A 14363-nucleotide genomic window follows, 5' to 3' on the forward strand; every position below is an offset into this window, starting at 1 on the left:
AATTAATGCACGTCTGTGTGTAACCTGGCTGCCGGTTTATGGAGCTCCATATTGTTGCCCCTGTGGTTCCTGCCCCAGGGCCTGGCAAGCTGCCCCTGCAGCTGCTCTCGGAGAGCATCCTACCCCGAACCCACAGAGGCAGAGTGTGACCGTATCGAAAACGCTTTCTCTCTCTGCTCCCAGCCCTCCTCTCTGAAGAAGAGCCCCAGAGGAGCTCCGCCTCCTCCGCCCATCAAGAAGGGCGAGACCGCCACATCCATCAGGGAAAAGCAGCAGCCTCTCTTGAATCTCTTTCGCCAGCAGCCGGCCGCTCCCGCTGCTTCCCTCATCCCTCCACCTCCCCCACTCCTGCCCCCACCCCTTCTGCCTGCTGAGCAAGCCACGGAGCCGAAAGGTGAGCGGGGCCCTTCCATGCCACACCCAGGGGTGAAAGTAAGTCGAGTGACTTATCGGTACTTCTGGAGCCAGTTCTGGCCCCCGGAAGGGTCGGGGTCTAGGGCGGAAGGGATGGGGTTGAGGGGGTCAGAGCCAGCCCCAGCCCACCCTGTAAGGTAAGTGCCCCCCCCCACCGGGGTAGCAGCAGCAGCCCCGGGGCTCCGGGGGCTATTTAAAGGACCAGGGCGGCAGAGGCAGCTGGAGCCCCGGCCCTTTAAATAGCCCCTGGAGCCCCCTCTACCCCAGGGTTCTGGGGGCTATTTAAAGGGCCCGCAGCTCCCCTACTTCTACCACACTGGTCCTTTAAGTAGCCACTGGAGCCCTGGAGTAGCGGCGGTGGGACTCCAGTGGCTATTTAAAGGGCCCGGGCAGTAAAAGCAGGGGAGCCCCAGGCCCTTTAAATAGCTGCCGGAGCCCTGCAGCCGCTACCCCAGGGCTCCAGCAGCGGGGCTCTGGAGGCAATTTAAAGGGCCTGGGGCTCCAGCTACTGCTGGGAGCCCCAGGCCCTTTAAATTGCCCCCTGGGGAAGCTGGACTGCCCCAGTACGGTACACCGGCTCTTGCCGGTACACCGTACCGGAGCGTATCGGCTTACTTTCACCTCTGGCCACACCCTTCCCCTTCAGTGGTGTGTGTGGAACGAATTTGGGGGGTCTTAGCCCAGTTCGCAGTGGGCACATGGGCACATGTAGTAATTGGTTTCTTGCTGTCAGCCAACAGGCCAAGGAGTGAACAGGCCGTAGGACCTGAAACAGCCTCTGTCCCGCAGAGCGGGCCCTTCGGCTGCGGTTGGGGCATCCCAGTCGTGCGGTGTCAGGGAATCTCACGCTGGCGCTGCGGGTAAAACGAGGGCCTCGCCCTCCGGTGCTGTGGACTGAGCCACTTTGGCCAGCACTAAATTGGCTTGTCAGTGCAATGGAATGCAATCGGTAGAAACGTCAGAGGGGCTGGGCAGATCTCACTACAGCTAAGAAAAGCCAAGGACCTTTGGGCTGAAGCTCTGCCAAAGTCCAGCCAAGTTTCAGTATTAGACTCGTTATCAAAGCTGCAATTAAAGTGGTGACGCACTTTGGAATGGTGAGGAATGTGAAGCATAGGGATCCTGCCTTTCAGAGCCCTCCTGAGGGGCTGGGCTCCTTCTGCATCACAGCCCACTCCAACGCACTCGGAGAAATCGACTGACGTGTCTGAGAGGCAGCATTGTTGAGTGGTTAGAGCATAGGCCTCGGAGACAGATCTGGCTCTATTCCTGGCTCTGCCATTTAGGCCTGGGCTGCACTTAAAACTGAGGTTGACATAGCTACAGTGCTCGGGGGTGTGAAAAATCCACACTGCTGAGCACAGTAGCCATGCCAACTGAACCCCCAGTGTAGACACAGCTAGATGGAAGAATGTTTCCATCAACCTAGCCGCAGTTGCTTGGGGAGTTGGGAAAAACCCCTTCCATCACTGCAGGCTCCGTCTATGCTACGGGGCTACATTGGCATAACTACGGTGGATGCCACAGCTATGCCATTATAGTCCCCATAGTGTAGACACAGTCTTGCTTGCTGTGTGGACTCTCCATCAGCCTATAAAATGGAGCCGATCCTTACCTTACAGAGGAGTTGGGATGCGCCCATTACATTCTCTGGGAGTTTTGTCTTGGATTACAACAGGAGCCATTCATTCATAAATATTCATCGAGTGCTTTGCGCTCCTCAAGGGAAGAGCGTGCTAATGATGTGCAAAGCGCTAAGAGATGTTACTAAAAGCACTGGAGATGTTACTGTAAATAAACACTCCATTTGTATTGCACCCTCCACAAATATCTTCGTGCATGGCAATTATCATGGGGCAGAAATTGCTGTATTGTAGAATACTGCCCCTCCTGACTTTCCCACTCGTTCTAAAAACGCAGGTGTTGAGGAAAGTCCAGGCAAACCAAGATATTTGAAAATGCCTAAGTGAATTATAATGGAAGTCTTAACCTTGGGATGTCTTTAGTCTGTGGGCCGTCTCCAAACTCTGAGGTGTCAAAGTTGAGACCATTTGCATGTAAACATTTGTAACTTTAAAACTGCCCAGCTGATTGTCTTCAAACCTAGATTGTTTAGTCAATCTCTTGGACAATTAAAAATCAAGTCAAGCATGAAGACTCTACGTGCCATACTGGTAACTCACTGTCTGTAAGATTGTATAAGAGTTTCTATTAGATCATTTGACAATCAATCATTTAAAAAGGCATAAAGTGAGGCCATATTCTGATGTGTAAGCATAAGAGGGCAGCTGTTCCATCTGGAACTCTCAAGTTCCTCATTTCTTTCCCTGGAATGGACTTTGCATATGTAACACTGTGTATAAACATTGCCAGACATGCCCGATAAGTCACGCCATTATCCCTTTTGTGCGTGAGGTCACGTGTTTAGTGAGAACAGGTTGGTCGCTGATTTCTGAAAATGTAGCTCTTTGAGACGATGCAGCGCCTCCCTCCTGTCCTGGCGAGTCTTTGGCTGGGGACACAGCATTCCCATGGTGCCCCAGAGCTCCCCTGACTCTCCTTTCCTCCCATTCAGGCTCTGGTTGGACAATGGCAGAAGAAGATGCGGGCATCAAGACACAGCTCTACAAGCTCACTGCCAGTGTCAGTTTCTCATATGCCACTACACCCTGGAAAATCTTCCTCCGCAAAGAGGTATGGCCTGTCGCCCAGGGGTTCCCACGGCAAGGATGTGTGCCAGCTGCGGAAGGGAGGGGTGCAGTCACCCCCCAAAATCTGCAGCCGTAGGGAAACCTTGCTTTGCCTTGTGCTCCATCTGTGCTGGAGACAGTACAAAGCCAGCTGCAGTGGTATGCCCAGTATGACCCAGTGGGTAGGGAAGGCACTGAAGGCACTGAACTGGGAGTCAGGACCCAGATCCCTTGTTCCCAGCTTGCTGTGTGTCCCTGGGCAAATCACTGCCACTTTCTATGCCTCAGTTTCCACACGTATGGTTGCCCACCTTTGTAAAATGTGAGCAATGGAGGAAAAGCACATATAGGCGACCTATTTCTGTAAGCTGCCTCTTTCTTCCTGGATCCCGGATGGCCCACCTGCCGTGTAGGGAGTGTCCACTTTGTAACGCAGCATCTCTGGGAAATAGACCCACACAAGAGGAGGGTTAGGACTCTTGCAGAGCTGGAGGTGGGGCATTGGGACAGTCCCAGGTCAGTATTGGAACCAACAGACACCTACTGACTCCTCCCAGCCCTAGCCAGCATGGAACCTAGGAGAGTCCATGTGGATTGACTGATCCTCCAGAGCCGTCTGATTTCCTTAATTATCGCGAGCATGTCTGGCAGCTGAGCACCGCTGACGCGGCCAGGCTTCTCCCATTGCTCCACTGCTTTGGTGATGAGTCTTTTCTCCTTTAGCTCTCTTCCCCCAGCACTGCTGTCTTTGTCTCCAGTGTAAAGCTGGAGGTTGACCCTTTGTCTGGTGGTAGGACAGCTGGATCACAAAACAGTTCCCACAGGAGAACCTGTGGTTACAAGTCTAACACTGGTGATGTTTTCATTGTGCAGGTGTTTTACCCCAAAGAAAACTTCAGTCACCCGTATTGCTTGAACCTTCTATGTAAGCAGGTAAGTGTGTGTGTGTGTGTCCCATTCCATCCTCTCTGTTCACTAGTCTCTCTAACATTCTGCCTCCCATCTTCATCATTAACTATGTTGGTCCCTCCCCTGTATCGGTCCAAGCCATGCACCTGCTCTCTGCTCCCTGAGTCTCTAATTGATATGCAGCTTCAGAGACTCCACTGGGCTGATGTATTTAGAAATATCTCCAGTGGAATCCCAACTGCTTTGTTCCTTTGCAGATCATGCAAGATACTTACTCGGAGTCCTGCATCCGGATCTCCAAGGAGGAGAGGCGCAAGATGAAAGACTTGTTGGGTAACCGGTGGCTTGGTTCTTCCCCAAGGCGGGGATGCAGAACTCTTAGCAGGAGCTGAGAGGGTTACATGAGAGAACCTGGCATGGGTGATGCTGCAGGGAATAGGAGTTGTATTGGCAGGATGGCTTCACTAGCATTAAGCCTGCAGCATTTGAATCTGCAAAGCAGCCTGGGAACATTAACTAATCCTCTTGGTGGATCTGTGACCCAGAGACATTTAGATGGGGGTAAACTGAGGCACAGAGCAGTGACATAGAGTTGCCTTAGGCTGCATCATGAGTTGGAGGCAGAGCCTGATTAGAAGTTTGGTGCTCCTGCCACCAGGCTCCATCCACTAACCCCATTGCCTCAATGGGAGTTTCATTGGATGTAGCAGGCTTTGAGGGGACGAGTCACACAGGTGTGTGCTGAACCGCACTGGAGTGTCCTTGTCCCAGCGCTTGCCAAGCCAGCAAAGGCGGCTTGGCTTTGGGGATTGTGCTAGTGGGAAGGGGGCTGCAATGACACGCCGTGTGGGCTGGATATTACTTTGAAGAGGGCACGTTCAGACACAGGGGGCTTCCTTCGTCAGAAAGAGGCACCAGCAGGGGGCAGGAAGTTAGCTGTGGAGGGAAGAGGCAGGAGAAGTTTTTATTGTGGGGAAGACCGAGTACCACTGGCCCAGACAAGGGGGGCCCCGATATTCAGGACCAGCCCCTCCCACGGTGGCTGGGAATAGGGCAACTTGGAGACCCAGGGACCAGGTGGTCCCATTGTGGTGACTTTTGGGTAGAGATGGGCTCCAGCTGCAAAATTCACCACTGGAGCCCAATTTCCAAAGGCCTCCAAGTTGGGCCCCTCGCTAGCTGAGCACAATTAGGATGTGAACTCCTAGTGGAGAGGCTGGGCCATCCCTACCTTTGGTGACAGAGCTTCTGCTTTCTGTTCCTGGCAGCAGAATTCCAGGTCGGCATGGACACCACCTCCATTCTAGAGGACGGGATAAAGAAGAGGATTGTGCTGGCTGCTCGGGATAACTGGGCCAACTATTTCTCCCGGCTCTTCTCAGTTAAGGTGAGTCTGTCTGTCTCTTCTCCAAACCCCAGATCAGCATTCCCTCTGCCCCCCGCAAGCATTGGGATAGTGGGGGAATCAAAATTCAAACACAGGCCCAACTCAGCGTGTGCCCCTGGCTCCTTTCTTTATATAACCCCCATTTCCAAACATTCTACACCAGGGGGTATTAAAAACCCTGATTCTGCAGCTCTGTCCCATTTTGTGTCCCTTCCTATCCACCTGTCATATGCTCTCCCTATCAACTCTTTTCCCTTGTCTGTGTCTTGCGTTCCCTCTCCTATCTCTTCTCCTTGTCTATCTTTCCACCCCCCTCCGATTCTCATATCTCCCTGTCTGTCCTGGCTCCCTGCTTGACACCTGCCATCCTCTCATTGCCTACAAGTCAATTCCCCCAGCATGCCCCCATCCGTCCTTTGGCCTATTTAGCGCTCAGTCTTGTCCCTTGGTCTCTGCCTGTCTGCTGTGCCTGTTGATTGTCAGACTGGTGTAGAAATATCACCAGAGTGCTGCATTCAGGGGCTGGCAGTACCTTGTCACCTTTACATATGGAAGAAAAGGTCTCCCCAGATGCATCCTTTCAGACGGGGCCCGTGCTAAGGTCTCTGCCAGGTGGCCGTGGTCAGGACCTGCCTGTGGGTGGATTTTTCTTTCAGGGGGAAAGAGGAAGCGACGTCCAGCTCCTTGGGGTTTCTCACCGGGGACTCCGGCTGCTGAAGATGGCAAAAGCAGCCAGTTTCAGCCCTGAATACCTGAAAATCCTTTGCAGCTACAGGTGAGGGGCTGGACCCAGAGGTGGGTTCAGGAGGAGCCAGCAGCAGGACTTAAATGTGCAGGGGGTGGTTCCTGCAGGGCAGGAGGGCAGGTCCGTTGCCTCGCTATCGGGCAGTTCTGGGTGCGCCATCTTGTGATGACAGGTTTCAGAGTAGCAGCCATGTTAGTCTGTATTCGCAAAAAGAAAAGGAGTACTTGTGGCTTAGAGTACTTAGAGACTTTCGTGCTCAAATAAATTGGTTAGTCTCTCAGGTGCCACAAGTCCTCCTCTTCATCTTGTGACGGTGACGTGCAGAATGTGCTCTGCTGCGTCAGTGTGTGGAGCTCTGCTCCTTGAGCAGGAGAAAGACGGGTGATGCAAGCAGAGGGTCTCTCTTGAGAAGGGGCGACAGCTTCCCTGCCTACACGCCGCCATTTGGAGAGTGTCGCTCAGCCCTTCTGGGGTGATTTTTGCGGGCTGGCCTCATCAATTTTTAAAGGCTGTTTAGTTTCCTTTCAGCCTCCCCTGCCTTGTGTTCCGTTTGCAAGGTGCGAGTGCCATTGCCGGGTCTGTTCTCCCCGGGGGCAGTTGCACAAGGGATTGTGATGCTAATGAAACACTGAACAGCCCTTCCTGCCCTTGGTCGCCCCGGTGATACCATGCGAGCGAGCGCTGGAGGCGTCCCGGTGCTGGTGGCTGGAGCATGTTCGGCCGTTTTCAGTTTTGCAGACGTGCTGTCGGTGGAGCTGAGGGGCAGCAGCAGCCTGGAGTTCTCCCTGAAGAACGAGCAGCTGATCCTGCACTCGGCGAAGGCTCGGCAGGTCAAGGCCATGGTGGAGCTTTTCCTCCAGGAGCTGAAGCAGGTGAGGGAGCGGCTGAGGCATATGGCCCTGGCAGGGCAAAGTGCCGTACGAGGACTCGTCAGTCAGAGGAACCAGAGAGACAGGCAGCAGCCCCCTCACTGTCCCTTCCCCCACAGGACTCCAACTACGTCATTGCTCTGCGCAGCTATGTCACAGATGACAAGAGCCTCTTGAGTTTCAAGAAGGGTGACCTCATCCAGTTACTGCCCATGCAGGGGCTAGAGCCAGGTGAGAGCATGGATCCAAGCTGGGCAGGACGGGAATCAACCCACAATTGCAGTGCCCAGGGGCCCACCATCCCAGACCTGGGTCCCAGACATTCCACCTGCCATGCAGGGGGCGTTCGGCTATGTAACACGGCATTGCCGGGAAACAGACCCAGGCAAGGGGAGGACTGTAATCCGGGCACTGGGACTGCCCCTGCCCAGCATCAGAACCAGCAGACCCCCACTTCCTCCTTCCAGCCCCTGCCAACGGGGTACCAGGGAGATCCTCTAGTGCCTTTCCCAGCATCATCTGCCACCATCTGGGGGGAGCTAAGGGATGGAGGCATGCAACGGCCTGGCACAGCATGAGAAGAGCAGTCTAGGAATTAGAGCAGGGGAGGAGAGCTCCCCTCTGTGCCCTCCTGCCCAGCTCTGCCACTGACTCACTGAGTGACTCTGGGCAAGATACATCCCTGCTCTGTGCCTGTTTCCCTGCCCGCATAGCAGGGATGTTACTCCGGGGAGCCGTGAGGCTCTCTGCCACCTGTAAAGCCCTCAGAGGTGCTTGCCAGAAGCACAACCCCCCCTTGCTCTTTACCTGATGCTGTCATGCTCCTTGATAGCGACCTGTCCCTCTCTTCACCCACATCTGGCAGACTGGCAGTTCGGCTCCATTGGTGGCCGCTCCGGCCTCTTTCCCTGCAGCATGGTGCAGCTGGCGGCAGCCCCTGATTACCTCAGCACCCACATGGACAGACAGGAGAGGCTCCAGAACAGCCTGAAAAGAGACCAGCTGGAGACGAGTGTTAGCAGGGAGGTGAGGCCTCCGGTGGGGCGCGGGGAGACATGGCTGGGCTCTGGAGTGGCTGTTGGAGGAGGGTCTCTGGAAAGGCAGAGGGAACTACCTGGCGGGAGGGTTCTGCCAGTGACTGATACCCAGAGGGAAGTAGGGGTGCACAGGTGAGAGGAAGAGTGGTCTAGTAGTTAGGGCACCAGCCTAGGACTTGGCACACCCCAGTTCAGTTCCCTACTCTGCCACAGACTGCCCATGTGACCTTGGTTGAGTCACTTAGTCTCCCTGTGCCTCAGGTCACCCTCCGAACCATGGGGGTAACAGCACTGTCCTGCCTCACAGGGGTGTTGAGGATAATCCATTAAAGGCTGTGAGGGGAACAGATGAGTACCTTAGCTAAATTCCTGGAGGGGAGAGGGGACGACCCACTTGGGGAAGGGAAGGGTTCTGCAGAGGAGAGACAGATGAGCCTCAAGCAGGAGACTGGTGGTGGAGAGGCCCTTCCTGAGCTAACATTGGGGGCGGGTCTGGTATCTGTCCCCTCAGGGCTCTGTCCCCGGCCTGGCATCGGAAATCACCAGCTCTGCCTTCTCCCCAGACGCCCATCACTACACCATGGTGGAGTTCGCCATGGCACACTTTCGGGAGGCCCAGTCCATGTGAGTAGCCTGGGCCCCTTCTGCCCGTGGACGTATGTGTGCGTATGTACACACAGGCAGCCCCTGCCTGTGCAGAGCGAGCCGTGGGCATTTCTTGTGCCAAACAAATGTCCCCTCTCTCTAGGCTGGGATGGAAGGGGATGAGTGCGGAGAGGAGGAGCCCAGCTACCCTGGTCGAGCACACCAAGGTGGGTGTATTTGGGGGTGGGAGAAAGGAAGGGTGAGTCTGCAGCTGGAACTTCAGCCCAGGGCCACTGGGGAGGGGGGCGGGGGGGTTGGAGTCGAGGGCTGATGGGCTGGAGTTCTTGGGCCTGCAGGGTGCATCGACCATGCTGGGATTTCCTGTGTTGCCTGCACTTCCCAGCGAGGCCAGCATCTCCCCTGTGCAGCTCCACCCCACTCTGTGCTGCCACTCACCTCCGCGGCTCCCATTCTGCAGGTCCCAATCCAGGAGTCCCTGCTTCAGTACTCCGACAGCGAGATGAACGAGCTGGCGACAAAGAGCTTTATGAGTAAGTCACTGCCCTGAGGCATAAAGGGGTGGGGCTGCAGGAGCCTGGAGTGGGGCTGATTTAGACAGTCCCAGTGGCCACACAAAGATGCCTGTTGATCAGAGGAGGGAAGAATAACCTGGTGGGAAGGGACAGCAGAGGCCCTAGGTCACTTTCACCTCTAACAGCTATGTGCTCCATAAAACACGTTTGCCTGGTGCTTAGTGTGCTCGTACTGGGGAGACGAGATTGTGTTCTAGCATTTGGATCCACACCCCTCCCGCTAGACACACCAGGAACCACACACCAGGGCTTCATCAGCCCCACCTTCCACCCATCCAGTCCCAGTCTAATGCTGGCTCCTGCCTTGCAGCTTTGATGAGATTCATGGGAGACCAGCCCACCCTCAAGAACCAGGCCGAGATCAATTACGTCTATGAGATTCTTCAGGTTTGTGGTCCTCCCGACGGTAACGTGCTGGGGTGCTGAAGGGAGTGTGAAGCCAGGAGATGAGCTCTCCAGGAAACAAGGGTGTGTGTGGGCAGAGGTCCGGGAACTGGCCTCCTCAGGGGGAGAGGTGGAATCTGAATAGGGGCTGGTGAGAAGGAGATCCCATGATTTCACCTCGTTGGGCATCTCTCCATAAAGATGATTTTGGAGCAGTCTATTCCCTGCTGGGCCAGATGGTTGCCAGTCCCAGGAAGGCTCAGAGGCCAGTGAATGGAAACACCTGAGTGGATTTTGGTGAGGCCCTGAGGGTCCCCTGTGTGTGCTTGGGAGATGTCACAGGGGCTGGCTCGGCGCTCTGGCCCCTCTAATGCTGGTCTCCCATGTGCAGCTCTGCAAGGAGAAGGAGAATCTGCGTGATGAGGTTTACTGCCAGGTCATCAAGCAGATCACGGAGAATCCCAAGCCGTGAGTACGGAGGGCTTGTCCATGGCAAGAGATGGGCGTGTGCCCAGAGGGGGCTACCTGGCTGGAGGGAGGGACTGGGAGAACACAGGGAGGGCAACCTCCTGGCTGCATGGTTATAATGGGAGTGGGGAGCTGGCCCTGTGGCCATAGAGAGTGAGGGTGGTAAGTGTGGGAAAACCCACACTGGCAGGAGGGTTGAGTGAGTGTGTGTGTACGTGAGAGAGAGAGATGGGGGGAATGTTAAGAACATAAGAATGGCCATACTGGGTCAGACCAATAGTCCATCTGTCCTGTCTTCTGACCGTGGCCAGTGCCAGGTGCTTCAGAGGGAATGAACTGAATAGGTAAACAGCAAGTGATCCATCCCCTGTCGCCCATTCCCAGCTGCTGGCAAACAGAGGCTAGGAACACTTCAGAGCATGGTTTTGCATCCCTGCCTATCCTGGCTAATAGCCATTGATGGACCTATTCTCCATGAACTTATCTAGTCCTTTTTTGAACCCTGTTATAGTCTTGGTCTTCACAACATCTGCTGGCAAAGAGTTTCACAGGTTGACTGTGCGTTGTGTGAAGAAATACTTCCTGTTGTTTGTTTTAAACCTGCTGCCTATTAATTTTGTTTGATGACCCCTAGTTCTTGTGTTGTGAGGAGTAAATACAGTAACGCTTCCTTATTTACTTTCTCTACACCCATCATGATTTTATAAACCTCTATTATATATCCTCCCTTAGTAATCTCTTTTCCAAGCTGAAAAGTCCCAGTCTTATTAATCTCCCCTCATCTGGAAGCTGTTCCGTACCCCAATCATTTTTTGTTGCCCTTTTCTGAACCTTTTCCAATTCCAATATATCTTTTTTTGAGATGGGGCGACCACATCTGCACACAGTATTCCAGATGTGGGTGTACCATGGATTTATATAGAGGCAATATGATATTTTCTGTCTTATTATCTATCCCTTTCTTAATGATTCCCAACAATCTGTTCGCTTTTTTGACTGTCACTGCACATTGAGTGAATGATTTCAGAGAACTATCCACAATGACTCCAAGATCTCTTTCTTGTGTGGTAACAGCTAATTTAGACACCATCATTTTATATGTATAGTTGGGATTATGTTTTCCAACGTGCATTACTCTGCACTGATCAACATTGAATTTCATCTGCCATTTTGTTGCCCAGTCACTTTAATGATGATTAAGGAGCAGGGGCAGAGAGTCACACTTCAACTATTTCATCAGCGCATGCAATGCAGAAACATTGGGCCTGAGATTCTCCTCTCTTACGCTGGTGTAAACCAGGAGTAAATCTCCTGCAGTCCGTGAAGTTACCCTGGTGGGCCCCACTACAAAGCAGTAGTTGCCTGGCGTTCACCTCCTGGCATGTACATTACCATAAGCCATGCAGTTTATCAGGACACCTTGTGGATACCTGTAAGCATGTCCAGCTCTCTGTGTGTGCACCCCATCTGTCCATCACTCCAGGGCTATGGCTCTGAAGAAGTTAAACTGTAACTATGGGGCTGGGGTTAGTCACTCAGTGGAACAATGCTCTTGTGTGTCTCAGCTGCAGAGGTGTATTTGCACTGGCAGACGTTTTGCTCTGGTGATTTGATAAGTCCCGGTTGCCTCTTTATTGAGCTCCCTGATAAGCTGCTGATGGCTCTACGGATGCCCCTGCATTCCTGTGGCTGCTGCAGCAGTTCCAGTTATTGGTGTGCGTTCTTGTGCCTTATTGCTGCTCTTCCTGGGGATAGACGCCTTTGGCTCCCCTCCAGGGACCACTGATCCAAGGCTGAATGGCAGCTATCACATCCGTCCCTGTCCTCCTGCAGCGCCGTGTGATAGGTCAATCGCCAGGACTGGGAGCTCCCTGGGGCAGAGCCTGAATCTTGGTTCCAAGGCTGGTCTACATGCAGGCTTTGTACTGGGGGAACTGCCAGGTGTGGGGAGAATTTCTACTGAAATAGTTATACTGGTACAAACCCTACTGCAGATGCAGGTATAAAGGGGGCTAGACCACAGCAGCCAATTCCTGATCAGGAAAGGGATTACTTCTCCTTCACACAGCTATGACTGTGTCCACTCTAAGGGGGGTACCAGTGTAACTACACTGGTATCCTTGGAGCAGTACAGCTTGTGTGTGTAGACAAGGCCTGTGCGTGCACGTACAGCTCAACAGGGTGCCGATACCTGAGGGGGGTCCCGGTGTGACTGCTGCAGGTCCCTGACGTGGATCCAGTTCACCTGGCAGCCGCTGAGCTTCCTTGTTCTGGCTGAAATGATGGAGAAAACCGTCTCATGCTCATTGGTTTCTGTTCTGTTCGGGTTCTTGTACCTTCCCCGGCACTGCGGTAGCAGAGCCCCGTCCAGCCATGTGTTAACCAATGTGACTGACCTCCATCCCGGGTGGTTTGCTCTCTGTCCCCGGGGGGAGGATTGTGTGTGCAGTGGAGGGTTTTGTTTTCACTGTGGGTTTTTTCTCCCTCCATCAATCCCTTCCCCTCCTCCTTCTCCAGCCAGGCATCCACATTGTTAGACATCCCTGTGTTATCTGAGCAGTGGAGTGGTTTTCCACCAAAGCCCCTTCCTGAAGGGGACACCATTTTTTCTCTCTCTCTCTCTCCCCTCCTCCGTCTCCCGCCAGATACTGAAATTCACTTAAAACTCGTGAGAATGTAAAGAATAATCCCTGGCAGGTTCCCTCTATCAGCCTCCCAGTGCTGGAACCTTTAAGGGTCAGTTTTCAAGCTTTTTCTCTGCAGCCAGACGGGCTAGACACACCATTGTATTGTAAATGAAAGCTCAGCTCCTCTCCGGATCTTATGGCTCCAGGAACTTGAGCTTTAAGAAAACCCCCAAATATTACAGGACTCATGATAAAATTGTGAGTTGGTGACATTGGTTGTAGTTCTTTTCAACACCCTCTCTCCACCCAAGGGTGTCCCTCCCCTCTCTGTGTGAGAGTTTCTCCACCTGCCTCCCTCACTACCATACCTGGTGATCCAGTGTCCTTTGTTTCTCTGTGCCCTGCAGGGAAAGCTGTATCCGTGGCTGGCAGCTCCTGAGCCTGCTCACCGGCTTCTTCCTTCCCTCTAACACCTTGATGCCATACGCCACCAAATTCCTGCAGCAAGCCAGCGCCGATCCAGCCAGCACCCACCAAGGTACCAGCTGCTTCCCAGCCCCTGCTCTTTGCACTGGCTCTGGGGTGGGGTGGGGTGGGGTGGGTTGGTCAGAGTAGATCTCCCTCTCCCCAAGAAAGCAGCTGTCCTGGGAGTGTCAGGGAGTTGATGGAGTGCTTGGGTTACTGGAGGGCAGTGTTTGAAAAGTATCCCTTAGCACAAAGTAGGCGGCTGCTGGGGGCTCTGCTTGGATAGATGGGTCTGGACAGATCACTAATTGTCAGGGGCCCAATCCAGTTCCCTTTCAAGTCAGTGTGGCCTGTGATCTAGTTAGAATTGTACCCATCGGCCGGCTGGGTGGAGGGATCTGAGGAGCTTGGGATGACAATCTTATAAGAACACAGGGAACAGAGGAAGCTGCCAGTCCTCCTCCCTCCCCTGCAACCTCCTGTGCCCCAATTGTCGCCTGCTAACCCCAGCACAGCCCAGGGCAGCTCGCTCTATCTCTGATACATGATCATTCACTGGCAGAGAGGCCTGTGCTGCCCTGGGTGGATTTCTGTTGGGAAGGGCTTAGGTGTCTCTTCTACTAGAGCAGAGGTGTTGACCTGGGTCTGGTGCCTACAGGCTGACCCGGCCCAGGGAGATTAGCTGCTTAGCCCTTCCTCTTCCTTGGCTTGTAGCATCTCTCCCTTTCCCACAGATCTAGCCAGGACCTGCTATGGCAACCTGCGGCAGATGATCATGTACGGCAGCCGCCGGCACCTGCCCTTCCGCGTAGAGATGGAAGCACTTCTGGTACCTGGCAGGGGAAGGAGTGGGGTGGTCTGGGGCATGCAGGGTGGGGGTGGCATGGGGAGGAGGGAGCTGTGTAGGGTGGAGGAGGTGGGTCGTGAGTGGAGGGTGCTGGGTGTGGGAGGTGTTTGGGGTGGAGATGGTGGAGGGTGGAGTGGGCGCTGTGGGGGTTGTATCTGACGCTGTGCTTTCCCTGGGCAGAAGGGGCGTGGCTCCCGCCGGATGGTGATCTCCCTGTCAGGGGCCCTGGAATACACCACCGGAATCAGGATGTTCACTGTGAGTTCCCTGCCCCCAACGACCCCGTTTGGTCCAGGCTCTAGGGCGCCGGGGAGATGGGCAGCATTACCCATCCATGTGGGTG

The 14363-nt window shown here is 54.1% G+C and overlaps 1 protein-coding gene across 1 annotated transcript in view; it reads left to right on the forward strand.

The window, feature by feature from the left end:
• The window catches only part of MYO15B (myosin XVB), an 80195-nt gene that overhangs the window by 57242 nt on the left and 8590 nt on the right, over positions 1 to 14363 (forward strand). Inside the window, exons 42-58 of the mRNA XM_073310453.2 lie at positions 184 to 394; positions 2990 to 3108; positions 3978 to 4037; positions 4271 to 4346; positions 5282 to 5400; positions 6057 to 6175; positions 6876 to 7017; positions 7134 to 7245; positions 7880 to 8040; positions 8563 to 8675; positions 8800 to 8863; positions 9115 to 9187; positions 9540 to 9616; positions 10005 to 10081; positions 13116 to 13246; positions 13908 to 14002; positions 14201 to 14278. Of these exons, the coding sequence (XP_073166554.2) occupies positions 184 to 394; positions 2990 to 3108; positions 3978 to 4037; positions 4271 to 4346; positions 5282 to 5400; positions 6057 to 6175; positions 6876 to 7017; positions 7134 to 7245; positions 7880 to 8040; positions 8563 to 8675; positions 8800 to 8863; positions 9115 to 9187; positions 9540 to 9616; positions 10005 to 10081; positions 13116 to 13246; positions 13908 to 14002; positions 14201 to 14278 (1827 nt within the window). The remainder of the gene's footprint in view (positions 1 to 183; positions 395 to 2989; positions 3109 to 3977; positions 4038 to 4270; positions 4347 to 5281; positions 5401 to 6056; positions 6176 to 6875; positions 7018 to 7133; positions 7246 to 7879; positions 8041 to 8562; positions 8676 to 8799; positions 8864 to 9114; positions 9188 to 9539; positions 9617 to 10004; positions 10082 to 13115; positions 13247 to 13907; positions 14003 to 14200; positions 14279 to 14363) is intronic.

The sequence above is a fragment of the Lepidochelys kempii genome, chromosome 14 (assembly GCF_965140285.1).
Source record: "Lepidochelys kempii isolate rLepKem1 chromosome 14, rLepKem1.hap1, whole genome shotgun sequence".
NCBI classification, from domain to species: domain Eukaryota; kingdom Metazoa; phylum Chordata; order Testudines; family Cheloniidae; genus Lepidochelys; species Lepidochelys kempii.